The sequence below is a fragment of the Carcharhinus amblyrhynchos genome, chromosome 30 (assembly GCF_965287045.1).
Source record: "Carcharhinus amblyrhynchos chromosome 30, sCarAmb.v2.hapA, whole genome shotgun sequence".
Lineage (NCBI taxonomy): Eukaryota > Metazoa > Chordata > Chondrichthyes > Carcharhiniformes > Carcharhinidae > Carcharhinus > Carcharhinus amblyrhynchos.
This window is the reverse complement of record NC_137353.1, coordinates 5,944,707-5,964,614: the sequence shown is the minus strand read 5'-3', so window position 1 is coordinate 5,964,614 and position 19,908 is coordinate 5,944,707. Positions and strand designations below refer to the sequence as shown.

The 19,908-nt window shown below is 49.2% G+C and overlaps 1 protein-coding gene across 1 annotated transcript in view; it reads left to right on the top strand.

Annotated features, from left to right (window-relative positions):
• The first annotated feature begins 5,789 nt into the window (after positions 1–5,789).
• The window catches only part of nmnat1 (nicotinamide nucleotide adenylyltransferase 1), a 39,406-nt gene continuing 25,287 nt past the window's right edge, over positions 5,790–19,908 (top strand). Inside the window, exons 1-5 of the mRNA XM_080214913.1 lie at positions 5,790–5,851; positions 11,536–11,663; positions 15,348–15,531; positions 16,668–16,786; positions 19,261–19,643. Of these exons, the coding sequence (XP_080071039.1) occupies positions 11,546–11,663; positions 15,348–15,531; positions 16,668–16,786; positions 19,261–19,643 (804 nt within the window). The 5' untranslated portion in view covers positions 5,790–5,851; positions 11,536–11,545. The remainder of the gene's footprint in view (positions 5,852–11,535; positions 11,664–15,347; positions 15,532–16,667; positions 16,787–19,260; positions 19,644–19,908) is intronic.

Genomic DNA, 19,908 nt, shown 5'->3' with positions numbered 1-19,908 from the left:
TGCACGTTCTCTTTGTGTCTGCGTGGGTTTCCTCTGATGCTCTGGTTTTCTCCCACAGTCCAAAGATGTGAGGGTTAGGTTGATCGGCATCCTAAAATTGCCCCTTGATATTCTAAGATGTGTAGGTTAGAAGGATTAGTGGGTAAATATGTAGGGATATGGGGATAGGGGCTGGATGGGATTGTGGTTGGTGCAGACTCAATGGACCAAATGGCCTTTTTCTGCACTGTAGGGTTTCCATGATTCTACACATTTACCCTGACATGGCTCTACAATAGGAGGAACCCTTCCAAAAAGGGTAAAGTTTGTAAACAAGAATTCGATCAATAACCATTTGAACAGCCAGGAAGATACAGGAATCGTTTAAACAGCCAGGATTTTACAGATTCACTTGCGGTCTACTATAGCTCAGTGCTAAATAAAAAAAAATAGAAACTCGTTTAAAATTATATCATTTACATTTTAATAGATTATTACAGTAGCTCAGTGAAGCCATTTTCCGGCAGTTAGTTTATATTTATCCAGAAAAGACCATGTTATTATTAACAACGAAAACAGAAAATGCTGGAAAATCCCAGCAGGTCTGACAGCATCTGTGAGGAGAGGATAAACCCAATGTTTTGAGCCTGGATGATCCTGGCTGGTGCAGGGGAGCAAAAGGGAAGAGGTAAAAATGTAATTTCAGTTCCTGAACTCTGACAATATTCCATATCTGGAGGGCAATAACTGGCAGACTGCCTTTCGTACTGACATTTTCTAATTCGTCCATGGGATCTGGATGTCACTGGCTGGGTTAGCATTTATTGTCCACTCCTCATTGTCCTTGAACCTGTTTTAAGAGTCAACCACATTGCCATGGGTCTGGAGTCATGTGTAGGCCAGACCGGGTAAGGATGGCAGATTTCCTTCCCTAAAAGACAATCATGATTTGATTTATTATTGTCATATGTATAAACATAGTGAAAAATATTATTTCTTGCGCACTATACAGACGAAACGTACCATTCACAGAGAAGGAAAGAAGAGGATGCAGAATGTAGTGTTACAGTAATAGCTAGGGTGTAGAGAAAGATCAACTTAATGGGAGGTAGGTCCATTCAAACATCTGACAGCAGCAGGAAGAAGCTGTTCTTGAGGCGGTTGGTACGTGACCTCAGATTTTTGTATCTTTTTCCCACTGGAAAAGGTGGAAGAGAGAATATCCGGGGTGCGTGGGGTCCTTGATTATGCTGGCTGTTCTTCTGAGGCAGCAAGAAGTGTAGACACAATCAATGGGTGGGTTTGCAAAATCGAAAATCATTTCATGGTCATCAGTAGATTCTTAATTCCAGATTTAATTGAATTTAAACTTCATCATCTGCCGTGATGGGATTTGAACCCAGGTCCCCAGAGCATTACTCTGGGTCTCTGGATTAGCTGTGCTTAAATTGTAAAGCACCTACCTCACACAAGCTTGCTAACTTAGACTGGTGGCATTGTAATTTGCCGTAAAACAGATGTGTTTAAAGGTTGCATTGAAAGTGAGGAGTAGGTTTCTAAGGGAAGTAAACAGGATTTGGGGGTGAGTATTTGGACATAAGTGAGAGATCCGGATGTGGGGATGTCCAGACAGAGGTTGGACAGCCACATGTTGGGGGTATGAGTGGGGGGGTTCTAACATCAGTGGGGCTGGGGGGCTTAGATTTCAGGGGAGGGGGAGTTGGGCATAAGGGGCGTGGGGCCATGTTGGGTGTCTTTCGGGTCAGGGGTTGTATTTCAGGTTGGGGATGTGGGGGGGAGGGTTCGAGTTGGGTGGAATGTTGTTCAAGTTGGGGTGGGTTGTTCATGTTGGGGAGTTGTTGTCTCGGGGGCTGTCATTCAGTTCAGGGATGTCACAGGGGTTCAAGTTGTATGGGATGTCAATCGAGTCAAGTTTTCAGTATTAGGGTAGCAGGATCATTTGACACCTGGGATGGGGCTCCCTGCCCCACAGTTCACCCAGACCTGAGTAAGGGTCCCACACTTAGGGTTAGGCAAGACCTGCTGGTTAGGGTGCATTGGCTGTGTTAAATTCTCCCTCAGTGTACCCCGAACAGGTTCCAGAGTGTGGTGACTAGGGGATTTTCACAGCAACTTCATTGCAGTGTTAATGTAAGCCAACTTGTGACACTAATAAGTAAACTAAATGGTAAAGCAGTGAATTTTTGGTGCTGATGGTGGGAGAACTGGAACAATGGCTGCTTACAGGCAGAGAGGCCTTGTTATTCCTTTAAACAAAATGAAGAAAGCAAGAGGAAACCATCCCGAGTCATTACTGCTGAGTGAAACTGAAATTGGGAGAGGCTCCACGTGGTAGCTAAGTGGTTAGCACTGCTAACCGCACCAGGGACCCAGGTTCAATTCCCAGCTTGGGTCACTGTCTGTGTGGAGTCTGCATTCTCCTTATGTCTGTGTGGGTTTCCTCTGGGTGCTCCAGCTTCCTTCCACAGTCCAAAGACATGCTGGTTAGGTGGACCCGAACAGATGCTGGAGTGTGGCGACTAGGGGATTTTCACACTAACTTCATTGCAGTGTTAATGTAAGCCTACTTGTGACACTAATAAATAAGCTTTAACCTTTTTTCAGTAAGAAGGAAGATATCACCAGGGCTGAAGAAATGAGCCTTCTCTATTAAAGCAATATGCAAAGTAAGTCTAAAAAACTGATTAACAATTAAGAAAACTAATCCAAATTAATGCCCGTGTCTGCCTATTTTGATAAAATGGGGAGAGGATGGCACAGTAGTAATGTCACTGGGTTAGTAATCCAGAGACCCAGGTGAATGCTGCAGACATGAATTCAAATCCCACCACAGCCTCTAATGGAATTTAGATAGAAAACTAGTCTCAGTAATGATTACCATCGATTGTTGTATAAGAACTCATCTGACAAGAAAATAGTTTTAAAGGATTTATAATTTAAGGGGTGGCACAGGGCTGCCTCACAGCACCAGGGACTCGAGTTGTATTTCAGCCTTGGGTGGCCGTTTGTGTGGAGTTTGCATGTTCTCCCCCTGTATGCGTAGGTTTCCTCCGGATGCTCCAGTTTCCACCCACAAAATGTGTGGATTAGGTGGATTGGCCATGCTAAATTGTCCCTTAGTGTCCAAGGATGTGTAAGTTAGGCCTCTTCTAGGACCAACTAAATAAACCAACTCAAATTAACTCAGGGATAAAGTAAAAGGGGCAGCTCCCCAAAAGGAGGGGGGAACAGCCCAAACAGAAGTACAAAGGGAACTTAAAACATCAAATCATAATGTGATTATCGGGGTCTATAATGCACCCCAACCCCTGCGGTGCCCAACGGGTGTGGAAGGGATGTGCAAGTTAGGTGAATTGGCCACGGTAAATTGCCCCTTAGTGTTCAAGGATGTGCAGGTTAGATGGATTGGCCATGCTAAATGCAGGGATGCTCTTTTGACGAGTCAGTGCAGACTTGATGGGCTGAATGGCCTATAGAGATTCTACAGTTCTTTAATAAACCAGCAAATCTTACTTCTACCTATCCCCAATTCTCAAAAGGACAAAAAGAATATAATGTTAAGTGTAAATGACAAAACAAAGTTATTAGCACGTTGCAGTTAGTGTCAGTGAACCCAGAGAAGCGATGGTCATTGTTCACAGTGTGTACATTGGAATTGGAATGGTGGGATCGTATCCCAGTGTCATTCAGGAAGGAGCAGGAAAACCATCAGCCCAGAGGATCTCTGGGTTCTGGGAGGGAGAGAGAGATTATTCCAACTCTGGGACGGGGGAATCGCCCCGGGTTCTGGGAGGGGGGGATTGCCCCGGGCTCTGGGAGGGGGGGGATCGCCCCGGGTTCTGGGAGGGGGGGATCGCCCCGAGCTCTGGGAGGGGGGGGAATCGCCCCGGGCTCTGGGAGGGGGGGGATCGCCCCGGGCTCTGGGAGGGGGGGGATCGCCCCGGGCTCTGGGAGGGGGGGGGATCGCCCCGGGCTCTGGGAGGGGGGGGATCGCCCCGGGCTCTGGGAGGGGGGGGATCGCCCCGGGCTCTGGGAGGGGGGGGGATCGCCCCGGGCTCTGGGAGGGGGGGGATCGCCCCGGGCTCTGGGAGGGGGGGGGATCGCCCCGGGCTCTGGGAGGGGGGGGGGATCGCCCCGGGCTCTGGGAGGGGGGGGATCGCCCCGGGCTCTGGGAGGGGGGGGATCGCCCCGGGCTCTGGGAGGGGGGGGATCGCCCCGGGCTCTGGGAGGGGGGGGATCGCCCCGGGCTCTGGGAGGGGGGGGATCGCCCCGGGCTCTGGGAGGGGGGGATCGCCCCGGGGCTCTGGGACGGGGGGGATTACTCTGGGAGGGGGGGATTACCCCGGGCTCTGGGAGGGGGGGATACTATCCCGGGCTCTGGGGGGAGGGGAGATTACCCCGAGCTCTTGGGGGGGGGGGGGAATTACCCTGGGCTCGGGGGGGGGGGGAATTACCCCAGGCTCGGGGGGGGGGAATTACCCTGGGCTCTGGGGGGGGGGGGGGAGGGGGAGGGGGGGAATTACCCCGGTCTCTGTGGGGGGGGGATTACCCTGGGCTCTGGGAGGGGGGGCATTACTCTGGGAGGGGGGGGATTACCCTGGGCTCTTGGGGGGGGATTACCCCGGGCTCTGGGAGGGGGGGATACTATCCTGGGCTCGGGGGGGGGGAGATTACCCCGGGCTCTGGGGGGGGGGAGGGGGGGAATTACCCCGGGCTCTGGGAGGGGAGGGGGGGATTACCCCGGGCTCTGGGGGAGGGGGGGGGATTATCCCGGGCTCTGGGGGGGAGATTACCCCGGGCTCTGGGGGGGGGGGATTACCCCGGGCTCTGGGGGGGGCGGGATTACCCCGGGCTCTGGGGGGGCGGGATTACTCTGGGGGGGGTGGGGATTACTCTGGGAGGGGGGGATTACCCCGGGCTCTGGGGGGGCGGGATTACTCTGGGGGGGGTGGGGATTACTCTGGGGGGGGGGAGATTACCCCGGGCTCTGGGGGAGGGGGAGGATTACGCCGGGCTCTGGGGGAGGGGGGGGGATTACCCCGGGCTCTGGGGAGGGGGGGGGGATTACCCCAGGCTCTGGGGAGGGTGGGTTTACCCCGGGCTCTGGGGGAGGGGGGGTTTACCCCGGGCTCTGGGGGGGTGGGGGGATTACCCCGGGCTCTGGGGGGGGTGGGGGGATTACCCCAGGCTCTGGGGGGGGGTGGGGGATTACCCCGGGCTCTGGGGGGGGGTGGGGGATTACCCCGGGCTCTGGAGGGGGGGGGGATTACCCCGGGCTCTGGGGGAGGGGGGGATTACCCCGGGCTCTGGGGGGGGAGGGGGGGATTACCCCGGGCTCTGGGGGGGGAGGGGGGGATTACCCCGGGCTCTGGGGGGGGGGGGGGATTACCCCGGGCTCTGGGGGGGGATTACCCCGGGCTCTGGGGGGGGGGGGGATTACCCCGGGCTCTGGGGGAGGGGGGGATTACCCCGGGCTCTGGGGGAGGGGGGGGATTACCCCGGGCTCTGGGGGGGGGGGGGGATTACCCCGGGCTCTGGGGGGGGATTACCCCGGGCTCTGGGGGGGGGGGGGATTACCCCGGGCTCTGGGGGAGGGGGGGATTACCCCGGGCTCTGGGAGGGGGGGGGATTACCCTGGGCTCTGGGGGAGGGGGGGATTACCCCGGGCTCTGGGGGAGGGGGGGGATTACCCCGGGCTCTGGGGGAGGGGGGGGATTACCCCGGGCTCTGAGTCACTGCCCCGCCTCTCGGGTGTTTCCCCGCAGTGAGCAGGAAATGTGAAAGCAGGAAGTGAACGGCTCCGGAGCCGCTCAGCGTTTCCAGCGAGCTCGGTCCTGCTGGCTTTGTATCGGTAAGGTTACAATCTGCTGCCAGTCTGACCGATCCCCCGCCAGCCCGGGGGGGGAATATTAAGTGAAAGTTCCCTGTTTGTTTTGGGAGTCTCTGTATTGACCCGTCTCCAGGACTCGAACCTCTGACTGCCTGGGGGGGGGGGGTTTCACTCAGTCCGGGGGCTCACCCTGCTGCTGCTGCTGCTGTTGCTGCTGTCCTTACTGAGCCAGTTCCACTTCCAAAAGCCAGAACCAGAGAAATGCCCTGTGGCAGCGTTTTAGAAACGGCGAGGCTTTGCCTGGGAGAGATTAAAGCGGATTAAATCGTATCTTTTTGAAAGGGGGTGAACATTGGATTTGCTCTTTCGGAAGCTGGCAGAGGCGCGATGGGCCGGGTGGCCTAGTGGCTTATGTGTTTTTACAGCGTTGTTCAACCCTGTGAAATGGGGCCTTCATCACAACAGGTCAGGAAAGTTCACCTTATAAAGAAGATCTGAATGGGGTGGCAAGGTGGTTAGCACTGCTAATTCACAGTGCCAAGGGACCCAGGTTCAATTCTGGCCTTGGGTGACTGTCTGTGTGGAGGTTGCACATTCTCCCCGTGACTTCATGGGTTTCCTCCGGGTGCTCCGGTTTCCTCCCACAATCCAAAGATGTGCAGGTTAGGTTGTTTGGCCATGTTAACTCGCCCCTTATAGTGTGTCGGAGGATTAGGAGGGATACAAGGATAGGGCCTGGGTGGGATTGTTGATGGTGTAGGTTCGATGGGCCAAATGGCCTCCTCCTGCATTGTAGATTTTATGATTGGGAGTTTAGGGAAGATCATAGGTTATAGGAGCAGAATATACTATCCCCATTGGTCTGGCTTACACTCGAGTGCTGCCTGTCTCTATGGGATGGGCACTGTGTTCTGAAACCTGGCAATGGTGCCAGTCACTCAGAGGTGGAGAGGGCAGTCAGCGATAGCAGTATCTGTGCCAGGCTGCATTATTGTCTAATGTGTGTCACACTGCTTTGAGTAACTAACCCCAGGATGATGCCAGTCTGGATTTTGGAAGCAATGTCTGATTGTATGTTGAAAAAAAGCTCAAAAATTTTCAAATGAACCAGGAAGTGCGTTGTGAAGTTCTGCAATTGTTTCTAATCATGTTCTTTCTTTGGGAGGATTCAGACAATGTCATTAAGGGGCAAATGAGTAGTTTTGGCACTTCCAGCCATTTCAATCCATTGGTGGTAGCAGTGGTTTGTTTTACAGGTGTGGCCCATTAGACTGCCTTTTTTATCTTTACTAACCCTTTCCAAAAATAATCGAAGAACAAAGAAGATTACAGCACAGGAACAGGCCCTTTGGCCTTCCAAGCCTACACTGACCATACTTGAACTAAAACCCCCTACTGTTCTGGGGACCTTATCCCTCTATTCCCGCCTATTCATCAATTTGTTCAGGTGCCCCTTAAAGGTCACTATCGTATCTACTTCCACCACCTCCCCTGGCAATGAGTTCCAGGCACCCATCACCTGCTGTGTAAAACAACAAAACTTCCCTCTACATCTCCTTTAAACCTTGCCCTTTGCACCTTAAACACCTCTGCCCCCTACTAATTGACTCTTCCACCCTGAGAAAAATCTCCTGACTCTGTCCATGCCCCTCAATCTTGAAGACTTCAACTTGGTTAACTGTGTCCTGTTTACTGAGGGAGTGCTTCACTGTTAGATATGCCAGCTTTTGGTAAGAAGTTAACCATAGGCTGCCCTGGATGCACATGCAGTTGGAAGAAGAGAAAGCGAGTTCCCTGTTGGCGTGGCTAATATGTATTCCACAACCAAAACCATCAAACAGATTGTGTTTGTGGGAGCTTGCTGTGTACCAATTGGCTGCCTTGTTTCCTACATTATAATGGTGATGACACTTGGTTGAGATGTTTTGGGGGGTTTGAAAGGTGTGATTATAAATCCAAGTTTTTCATTTTTAAAAATGGTTTTGAAAACTTTGTTTCATGGAGAGGTGTTCACTTCCTGTCACAAAGGTGCTGATTCACACGAGGCGTTTATTTCAGAGTGTGAGGATACTTCACCCCAGGGGAGGTTCTCCACGTGTAAATCGAGGCAGCGAGTTTTGGAATTACTTTTCACTGCAGCACACTCCCTCTTCACACACACACATCATAAACTCGGGAGTTCTTCCCACCATATTTTTCATTCATTCTCTGTCTAAAGATTGACTTCATGGATAAGCATGTGATTTCTCCTGACCCTTGTTCTTTTGTAGTCAACCAAATGGATTGAATAGAGAGGCTGGGATTCCTCTCCCTTGGAGAGGAGAAGGTTGAGAGGAGATTTGAATGAGATATTGAAAATTGTGAGGGTTCCACAGGGGAGAAATGTTCCCCTTGACAGAAGGCATTGAGTACAAGAGTTGGGAAATCACATTGCAGGTATATAAAACCATGATTAGGCCGCATTTGGAGTATTGCATGCAGTTCAAGTCACCATACTACCAGAAGGCCATGGAAGCTTTGGGGAGAATGCAAAGAAGGTTTACCAGGATGTTGCCTGGTCTCGAGGGTGTTGGTGATGAGGAGAGCTTGAATAAACTAGGATTGTTTTCACTGGAAAGATGGCTGAGAGGAGACCTAATAGAGGTCTACAAAATAATGAGACAAGGTGGATAGTCAGAGGCTTTTTTTGGTGTCAATTACAAGGGGCATAGGTTCAAGGTGAGAGGGGGAATGTTTAAAGGAGATGTGTGGGGGAGGTTTTACACGCAGGGAGTGGTGACTGTTTGGAAGACTCTGCCAGAGAAGGTGGTGGAAGTAGGCACATTAGTGGCATTTAAGAGGTATCTGGATGGGTGCATGAATAGAGGCGCAATAGAGAGATACGGACCGAGCAAGGGCAGAAGGTTTTGTTTTCAGTTTAGTTAGGACATCATGATCGGCACGGGCTTGGTGGGCTGTAGGGCCTGTTCCTGTGCTGTACTGCTCTTTGTTCTTTGGAAGAATTGAGAAGCAGAAGACACAAATTTAAGGTGATTGGCAAAAGATGCAACAGTGGCCATGAGGCTGATCTTTTTACCCAGCACCTGGTTAGGGTCTGGGATGCAGCGCCTGAGAGTGTGGTAGAGACAAGTTCAAACCAAACCTTTAAAAGGGAATTGGATAAGTTACCCGGGGTTAAATAAAATGCAGGGGATGGGGAGGTGGGGGCAAAGGCAGGTGAGTGGGACTAAAGTGCCACAGTGGTTGGCACTGCTGTTTCACAATGCCAGGGACCTGGATTTAATTTTAAAGTTAATTTATTAGTGTCACAAGTAGGCTTACACTAACACTGCAATGAAGTTACTGTGGAAATCCCCTAGTTGCCACACTCCAGCCTGTTGGGGTACACTGAGGGAGAATTTAAATTGGCCAATTTGCCTAATTCCAGCCTTAGGTGACGGTGTGGAGTCTGTACGTTCTCTGTGTCTGTGGGTTTCCCCCCACATTCAAAAGATGTGCCCATTAGCGGGGTAAATATGTGGGACATGGTGATATGGCCTGGGTAAGATGGTCTGGCAGAAACTTAGTGCAGTCTTGATGGGCTGAATGGCCTCCTTCTGCACTTCAGGGATTCTGTGATTCTAGGCGAGTTGCTTCTCCAGAGAGCAGGTATGGAGATGATGGGCCGAATGCCCACCTTCTGGGATCCTAACTGGGATATTGCAGAAATGTGAGCTGCTCCAGGTTAAGCTCTAGAAATGGCACAGGCTGGAAATCAGCTCCCTGTCTGCAGAAAATGTAACTCAGGTTAGAAACTGCGGAGCTAAAATTTAACATCGGTCACTCAATCTATCGTGGATCATCCCCCTTAGCTGATCTTTCTGGACAGGATCTGTCAGAAGCAGTTGATCCCGTAACACCTGCTTTATGTCCCTGTTGAAGTTGAATTTCACCCCCCCGTGCATCAGATTTATTTTAAAAGATAAGACTATACGGAAGCAATGTCAAATCAGCAAAAAAAACAAATGATGCAAAAAGCAAAATACTGCAAATGCTGGAAATCTGAAAGATAAACAGAAAATGTTGGAAATACCCAACAGGGCATCTGTGGGAGGGAGGGAGACAGATTTAATGTTTCAGGTTGATAAATCCTTCATCAGTTCTGTCATTGACCTGTGAAGTTGCCTCTTTTCTCTCTCTCCCCACAGATGCTTTATGGCTTGCTGAGTATTTCCAGCCTTTCATGCTCTAAGAAATAACGTACTGAACTTTATGGCATCTATTCGAAAATAAGCGTTTCAAGAACTTTGAAGCTGTGTAGTAAACGTTTATTTATTTATTAATCTCAAGTAAAGCTTACATTAACACTGCATTGAAGTTACTGTAAAACTCCCCAAGTCGCCACAGTGCGGCACCTGTTTGGGTCGTTGCACCTGACCAGCACGTCTTTTGGACTGTGGGAGGAAACCGGAGCACCCAGAGGAAACCCACACAGACGTGGGGAGAATGTGCAGACTCCGCACAGACAGTGATCCAAGCTGGGAATCGAACCCAGGACCCTGACGCTGTAAAGCAGCGATGCTAACTCCTGTGCGGAAATCATCGTTCGTTTAGAAAACCCGTCAGTGAAAAGCAAACTTTGCAGAGGCTAAAACCCCCTAACAGCGAGCAGTCTCCGGGAGCTACGTTTGAAGTTGAATCAGGCATTGCTACACATAAAAGATCCACGGTGTGGAGATTGAGAGAGCCGGGTCGGGGTAAATTATCAGTCATAGTTCTGTCTGGACAAAAATCAACCAACCGGGTACACCCACAGGATGGGCATTTGGATGAGTTACCCATAGATGGAAACATTCCCAAGTGCCTTTGCAAGAAAGGGGGACAAAATCTGGAGGGTGGGTGACGGTGAGGAGGACGGGGCTGGAGGGTGGGCGACGGTGAGGAGGATGGGGCTGGTAATGTGATTTAAAACAGAGAAGCCAGTGTGAAAACAGAATCTGTACACAGTGTTGCAGCAAATCGAGTGTGGAGAGTGATGTTACACTCGATCCCTTCCATATCAAAATGTTTTGTGGTTCCCTGGACTTGTATCTGATGATATTCAGACTTCTTTGATTTGATTTATCATTGCCATGTTAAAGTTCAAAGTCCCGCAATCCAAAGATGTATAGTTAGATGCATTGGTCGTGTTAAATTGCTGCTCAGTGGAGCCGAACAGACGCCAGAGTGTGGCAACGAGGGGAGTTTCACAGTAACTTCATTGCAGTGTTAATGTAAGCCTTACTGGTGATGAATCAATAAATAAACTTTTCTTCCCAACCCTAGTTGAATTTCATGCCATTCAGACCAGAAGATCCTGAGTTTGATTCTTGAACTGTAATAAGTGTGATACCGGGGCACTGCAGCGGAACCTCAGGCACAGAGTATAACACTCGAGCATTCTGATTCCAATTGTTACACAATGACGGTGTTCTGAGGGTCTGAAATTTGCTAAGGGCAGGATCTGGTTTGCCTCCCTTGGCCGAATAGCCAGGTGGCGTTCATTGCTTGGACTCAAAGAATGCCCACTTGAACTGCCGGAGTTTGCGGAGTGCTGATTTAGTCCAGGTCTGCTCCCTCGGACTGAGAGAGCGAGTTTCCTCGGGCCTCTATTCTGCAGAAGGTTTGGAGAAGATCCCTGTGGGGCTCTTTACTTTGTTCTTTTATAAATCTCCTGTGTTTTACAGTGAGCCGGTGATGGAGAAATCCAGCTGTCGGACAGAGGTGGTGTTACTGGCGTGTGGATCGTATAATCCCATCACAAACATGCACCTCAGGATGTTTGAGCTAGCCCGGGATTATCTTCATGAGACAGGTTTGAAATCTTTTTCCCTCTCCTGCACACTGAGTTATTTCTTTGAAGAAATGTGTGTTCCTGGCGGTGTGATACTTCCCTGCGTCCACTTTAGCATTACTGTTAGACGTTTAGAGGTCTTTGCAGTCCGATTTTATCTCCACTGTACCTGATTCATAGAAACTAGAAGCAGGAGGAGGCCATTTCAGTCCTTTGAGTCTCCTCCACCATTCATTATGATTGGGGATGATCATTAAATTCAATATCCTGATTTCCACCCCCCTCCTCCTTTCCCTCCCTATCCCTTTAGCTCCAAGAGCGATATCTAATTTCTTCTTGAAATCACACAATGTTTTGGCCTCCGCTACTTTCTGTGGTAGTGAATTCCACACATTCCCCACCCTCTGAGTGAAGAAATTTTCCCTCACCTCAGTTTGAGAAGGCTTATCCCTCATCCTCAAACTATGACCCCGAGTTCTGGGCTCTCCCCCACTGGGAACATTCTTTCTGAATCCACCCTGTCCAACCCTATTAAAATGTTATAAGTCTCTATGAGATTCCCTCTCACTCTTCTAAACTCCAGTGAATATAACCCAACTTAGTCTTTCCTCATGTAACAGACCTGCCGTCCCCAGGGACAGATTCCCTCTGTCTCCCCTATTTCCTTTCCCTGTTTCACTTTCTCCTTTTCTTATCTTTTTCTAAGATTTTCTCTATCCTTGTCTCTCTCTTTCATTCCCCGTGTTTTTCATTCATACATGGGAGGAGACCACTCAGGCCTTCAAGCCCGTTCTGGTTCAGTGGGGTTATGGCTGATCTGTAACGTTGGCCCGCGTTTCCTCGATAACAAAAATGTTTCAATCTTGGATTTAAATTTAGAATTGGTCCAGCAACGACCAGCCTATTGTGTATGGAAATGTTCCCTGATTTCACCCTGCTCTCAATCTGTTCCCCTCAGTTTTTACGTAGTACACGTGAAGTTTTTTTTAATAAAAGCAAATTACTGTGGATGCTGGAATCTGAAACCAAAAGAGAAAATCTCAACAGGTCTGAGCAGCGTCTGTAAGGAGAGAAAAGAGCTGACGTTTCGAGTCCAGGTGACCCTTTCTCATATTTGAAAGGGTCACCTTTGTCAAAACTTTTCTCTTTTGGGTACTTGAGGTTTTTTCTTAAAGTTTACTCATGACTCACAAGTATGCTTACAACGCTACCATGAAGTTACTGTGAAAATCCCTTAGTCACCACACTCAGGTGCCTGTTCGGGTACACTAAGGGAGAACTTAGCATGGCCAATGTACCTAACCAGTTAGGTTCAATCGAAGTTAGTTAGATGTAAATAATTGATTGTCTGGAGTCTGTACAGCAGTGGAGATGTACAGGGGAAGGTTCCCACCTGAGATTCTCTTGTCTCTAACTTCTCCCAGTTCTGATGACAGCTCACTGATTGCAATGGATTCTGTCTCTCTGTCCACTGGTCAGCTGTGTTTCTAGCACCTTCTACCTTTCAGCATTCTAACGTCACCCTCAGTTGTGTCATTTCTCAATCACCGTCTGAACTTTTCTCAAACGGGGTGGCGCAGTGGTTAGCACTGCCGCCTCACTGCTCTAGGAACCTGGGTTCGATTCCGCCCTTGGGTGACTGTGTGGAGACTGCACATTCTCCCCATGTCTGTATGGGTTTCCTCCGGCTGCTCTGGTTTCCCCTTCCACTCCAAGGATTGATTGGCAATTTAGCATGGCCATTCAGTGTCAGGGGAGTTAGCAGGGCAAAGACATAAGGTTACGGGGATAGGGCTTGGGTGGGCGCGGACTCGATGGGCTGAATGACCACTTCCTGCGCTGTAGGGCTTCTATGATTCAGTGTTCTATGAGCTGATCCGTGGGACCTGCTGGGGACTGTGATGTTCTGTAACTTCATTGGACAGATTACAAGTTCCTGCTGTCAGCAGTTCCTTTGCTCTGAGTCGCTCTCTGCTGCAATGATACACTTGGAGCAGCTGCAATGCTGCAGTTTGCTGGTCTGCCAACACGCCTGAATGGGCAGCAACAGCTGAGTGAATGAGGCAGGGACGCGCAGCATTTCCCCAGCCCTGCTCTGTGTGGGGAAATCCTCCATCAATATTGTGCTTCCAGTGGGAGAATAGGGAACTGGAGCCTGGCACACCCAAACCGTAATGGCAGCTGGGTGTTATTCTAGTTTAGTGTAACCGAGAACTATTTCAGACATTTTAATTGCGCAATACTCTATAAATAAAATGCATTCTGTCTCGTTTGTCATGGGTTGTGGGTGTCACTGGAAAGGCCAGCATTTGTTGCCTGTCCTTTGCTGACCCTTATGAAGGTGCTGTAAACTGCCTTCTTACAATCCATCAGGTGTAGGTACACCCACGGTGCTGTTAGGGAGGGAGTTGCAGGATCTTGGCCCAGTGACAGTGAACACACGGCTGATGTACTTCCAAACCCGGATAGTGAGTGACTTGCAGGGGAATTTGATTTACCATTGTCACATGTAAAAGTATACAGTGAAAAGTATTGTTTCTTGCGCGCTATACAGACAAAGCAGATCCTACATAGAGAAGGAAACAAAAGAGTGCGGAATGTAGTGTTACTCTCACAACTAGAGTGTGGAGAAAGATCAACTTAATGCAGGGTAGGTCCATTCAAAAGTCTGTCAGCAGCAGGGAAGAAGCTGTTCTTGAGCGAGTTGGTACGTCACCTCAGACTTTTGTACCTTTTTCCTGAGGGAAGGAGGTGGGAGAGAGGATGTCCGGGGTGCACGGAGTCCTTAGTTATTCTGGCTGCTTTTCCGAGGCAGCGGGAAGTGTAGACAGAGTCAATGGATGGGAGGCTGGTTTGCGTGATGGATTGGGCTACATTCACGACCTTTTGTAGTTCCTTGCGGCCTTGGGCAGAGCAGGAGCCCATACCGAGCTGTGATACAACCAGAAAGAATGCTTTCTATGGTGCATCTGTAAAGGTTGGTGAGAGTCATAGCTGACATGCCAAATTTCCTTAGTCTTCTGAGAAAGTAGAGACATTGGTGGGCTTTCTGAACTATAGTGTTTACAGGTAGTTGAAATAACTCCTCAGAGACCGGTGTCCCTTCACCAGATTCCCTTTATTTGCAAACTTATCTCCATTCCTAAGAGTGATTCAGGGACGAAGTCAGAATTAACCCTCTCAATATAGAACAGAATTCCTACAGTGTAGAAGGAGGCCATTTGGCCCACCCAATCTGCATCGACAACAATCCCACCCAGTACCTATCCACAGGATCCCTCATATTTACCCAGCCAATCCTTCTGAGACTAAGGGGAAATTTAGCATGGCCATTCCATCTAACCCGCGCATCTTTGGACCGTGGGAACAAACCGGAGTATCCAGAGGCAACCCACACAAACATGGGGAGAACATGCAAACTCCACACACTGTCACCAGAGACCAGAATTGAAACCAAGTCCCTGGTGCTGTGAGGCGGCAATGCTAACCACAGTGCCACCCTGACACTCCTCATAATAGACACAGCTGAGACTCCTTCATTGGGCAGGAAATCACTAACTCAATCGGGAGCTCGTACTCCAAGAGGCCAGCTCCGTTGGCCTCGTTGAGGTCCTTACAATGCTGTTCCCAGGCATCTGACTTTCCCTAGTTTGTGATAGAGGTGGAAGGTGTTCCAATTCTGTCCAACACTGTTCTCTTTTGCAGGCAAGTACACAGTGATAAAGGGCATTATATCTCCAGTGGGTGATGCGTACAAGAAGAAGGGTTTAATAGAAGCAGAGCACCGCTTGGCCATGGTGAATTTGGCCATTGAGGGCTCTGACTGGCTGATGTTAAGTTCGTGGGAAAGTCAACAGAAAGAGTGGGTGGAGACGGCTAAAGTTCTCAGGTGAGTTGAGGCGCGGAAAATGTTGACATCAGATCCACTGTTTGAGGTTAGTGTTTCTCTGGGCCTCTTAGCCAGTCACCTTACTGCAGCGCTCTCACTGCTTTGTGGTTTTGTGATATTAGTGAGGTGGGAGGTTTTGTGGCGCCGTGGGTTAGCATCCCAGCCTCTGAGCCAGAAGCTGCAGGTTCGAATCCCACCCCAGGCCTCGATGGCCAAGGAAAGGGTGTTCGTAACGTGGCCAAACAGTGTCAACCTGTAAAATCCTTCCAAATGGGCCAGTGGCTGGCGGTAAGAGCAGGAGAGACTTCTGGTCAGCCATACTTGAGTACAGTGAGAAGTCTCACAACACTAGGTTAAAGTCCAACCAGTTTATTTGATAGTAAACCCACAAGCTTTCAGGTGAGTGGAGAACTCTCCACTCATCTATGAAGGGACAAACCCCAAAAGCTTGTGGGTTTACTATCAAATAAACTGGTTGGACTTTAACCTGGTGTTGTGAGACTGCTTACAGTGTTTGCCCCAGTCCAATACCGGCATCTCCACATCAGCCATACTTGATGCAGAATGGCACCCCTCAAGCATCAGGCGACAGGATAGCGATCTGCTCCAGGAAAGACCTTCCCTATGGAGACAAGGGACTGAACTTTCCCACGCAAAGCTCCGCTGACCTCAGCAGGATTTTCCAGCCTTGGGGTGAGCGAGGTCAGAAAACCCCATCCAAGGGAAGACAAACAACGGCGTTTCAGAAAGAGGGCTGATTGAAATGTTTATTGGTTTCTCAATAATGGCCATTGATTGGCAAACTATTTGACTGCGCTGGGCGTCACACTCAGCTTGATATTTATGTACAGGTACATTCTGTAAGCATAATGATTAGGAAGGGAAGGTAACTTGTTCCCCTGCCTCCTCCCAGGCACAGTTGAGGTGAAATATGAACGCAGCATCACTGTCCCGAATCCTAACCACACACGGAGGATAATAATCATCTCGTGACTCCACACAGCAAATAATAATTGAGCAATTCTGACACCAAAGACAGGAATTCCTCTGGAGACTATCCTGCGTGACCTTGCCTCGTGTTGAGCGGAGATTTTGATCAGGTCTCTGACAATCTTTCCAATGATATTTTTAACCAGATACCATTGCAAGAATTTGGACAATGCCACTAACAACGAGAAAAAGAACACGTCTCAACGCAAGAAGGCCAAGAAAAGGAAGATAGAAGAAAAAAATGACAGCTCACAGGAAGCAAAAGGTGTTTATAGATCAGTGGGTACAAACCAGATGGATAAATTAACATTTATACAGAGTGGGTGTGAGGCAAGGATTCTGTTTGGGATTCCAGCAAACCCTTTGATGGAAAACAGCCCAAAACTGCACATAGTTAAGGCTAATATTATCTCTGAAACATTCCTACCAACAGCAGGCACAGGGCCAAGTGTCTGATTTCTAGAGGAGATGGAGCAGAGGGGCTGGCAGCTTCCTGACTTGGGAGCTATGTTGGTCTGTGACATGTTTTAACCTCCCAGCCATTTTGGAACATGGAAGTGAAAATTTAATTCAATTTTGATTTGATTTATCATGATCATGTGTATTAACGTATGGTGAAAAGTATTGTTTCTCGTGCGCCATAGACAAAGCATACCTCTCATAGAGAAGGAGAGGAGAGGCTGCAGAATGTAGTGTTACAGTCATAGCTAGGGTGTAGAGAAAGATCAACTTAATGCGAGGTAGGTCCATTCAAAAGTCTGACAGCAGCAGGGAAGAAGCTGTTCTTGAGTCGGTCGGTACGGGACCTCAAACTTTTGTATCTCCTTCCTGAAGGTGGAAGAGAGAATGTCCGGGGTGCTTAGGGTCCGTAATTATACTGGCTGCTTTGCCGAGGCAGCGGGAAGTGTAGACAGAGTCAATGGATGAGAGGTTGGTTTGCGTGATGCAAAACCTATTGATTAAAAAGTTATTTATTAGTGTCACAAGTAGGCTTACATTAACATTGCAATGAAGTTACTGTGGAAATCCCTCAATTGCCACACACTGGTGCCCGTTCAGGTACAATGAGGGAGAATTTAACATGGCCAGTGCAGCTAACCAGCACGTCCTTTGGACTATGGGAGGAAACCAGAGCACCCGAAGGAAACCCACGCAGACATGGGGAGAACTTACAGACTCCACAAAGACAGTGACCTAAGCCGAGAATTGAACCTGGGTCTGTGGTTTTGTGGGGCAGCGATGCTACTGTGAAGAGCCAATTAGACATGTTAAAGAACCCACTAAAGCCTCCCAGTTATCGATTGGACAGCCAGCTTTCTGACAACCCAACCTCAGCAGCTTTGACGTATTAATGGTCACAGCGACAGCTGCCCTGTGAGCAGAGTGTCCCTCTGCAGTGGCAATCCGGCAACTTGGAACGGTTCCTCGTGTGGAAATTTTGTAAACTTTGAGAGGGATTTTCCACCTTGACACTTTTGTACCCCCTGCTGCTCTCGCTGCCTGCCCCCTCCCGCTCTCACTGCCCCCCCCTGCCCACCCTGTTGACTGCCCCCGCTGCCCACACCCCCCTCGTGCTCACTGCCCCCGCTCTGCCACTGGGGCTGTCAGTTTCCCAGGGCTGGAGGGCACCTATTGGCCCTCCAATATCAGGATCCCCTATTGGACAGTAAGCAAGCTCTCTGGCATCATTGACCATCCCTTCAATAATTACGGCGAGGGTCTGACACCAACACAATGTGGGATCAGGACCCAGAGATTCTCCCGACATCAGTGTCCAACTTACTTTGAATAGAGTGGGAATGTGGACAACTTTATTTCACTCCATAAACCGAGAGATTGGAAGGATGATTAAAGAATCCACGCTAAATTCTTGGTCAGACAGTGGGGACAGTGTAGTGGAGTAATTTACAAGTATTAGAACAAAAAATTTCATAGAATCGCTAAAGGACAGAATGAGGCCATTCAGCCCATCAAGTCTGCACAAACTTTAACAGAGCGTCTGACCGAGGCCCATTCTCCCTCCCTATCCATGTAACACAACATATTTACCCCTCAAATCCTCCTAACCTCTTATGGGCACAGTGGTTAGCACTGCTCGCTGCCTCACAGCCCCAGGAACCTGGATTCGATTACGACCTTGAGTGACTGCGTGGGTTTCCTCCACAGCCCAAAGATATGCAGGTTAGGTGGATTGGCCATGCTAAATTGACCCTTAATGTCCCAAAATACGTAGGTTAAGGGGATTAGTGGGGTACGTATGTGGGGTTAATGGGATAGGGCCTGGGTGGAGTGCTCCCTCGCAGGTGTAGGCTCAGTGGGTCAAATGACCACCTCCTGCACAGCAGGGATTCTATAATTCTATGCATTTTGAAACACTAAGGAGAAGTTTAGCCCAGTTTCTCCACCTAACCCATACATGGGATTGTGGAGGAAATCGGAGCACCCGGAGGAAACCCACACAGACACAGGAAGAACGTGCAACCTCCACACAGACGGTGACCCAAGGCTGGAATCGAACCTGGGTCCCTGGAGCCTCTGCACATAAATTGTTAGAGCTGGAGCTAGTGGAGAGGCACAAGGTTTGATTTTTCACAACTGCGATAAACGTTTTGGGGGAATTGATGAAAAAAAGCATTTTTTTTTAATGTTTTCTTGCAAATCGATCTCAACTGACCTGTGTTAACACAGCCGATCTGTTAGCTTGCCGGGGTGTAACGGGTTTTGCTGTTTCTCCTCCAGACCTTCCTGAGTTGATGATGCTCTGCGGAGCCGATGTCATCGAATCTTTCAACGTTCCGAACCTGTGGAAACAGGAAGACATCGAGGAGATTGTGGGAAAGTTTGGTCTTGTGTGCATCAGCCGGCCTGGGAGTGACATGGAGAAGTGTGTTTATGAGTCCGACGTCATCTGGAGGTTCAGGAAAAACGTCCACCTTGTGACGGAATGGATTACCAACGACATCTCGGCCACAAAGGTTCGCCGAGCCTTGCGGAGGGGACAGAGCGTTAAACACGTGATACCCGACACAGTCATTGAATACATTCAGAAGCATAATTTATATGATCTATGTAGCGAAAATAAGAACGCTAACGTTATCTTAGCACCCTTCCAACGTTACTCAAAATGATCAGTTTTGTGTTAGACTGGATCAGATTCTCTCTTCTGTTGTTCGTTCACATTATCTTCGATACTTTTCTTTTTGGGATTAATATATTTAGCAGTACAATATTTGGTGATGAGGAGTTTTGAGCCTTGAGACAAGTCCTAAAAATGAATGCTGTATATTGCTGCTGGAACCAGGTACCTGCATTATTTAATATCCAACTAAGCTGTTGCCCAACTGATGTGGCTGAAGGAGAGAACTCTCTATTGCCCTGTAGTTGCTG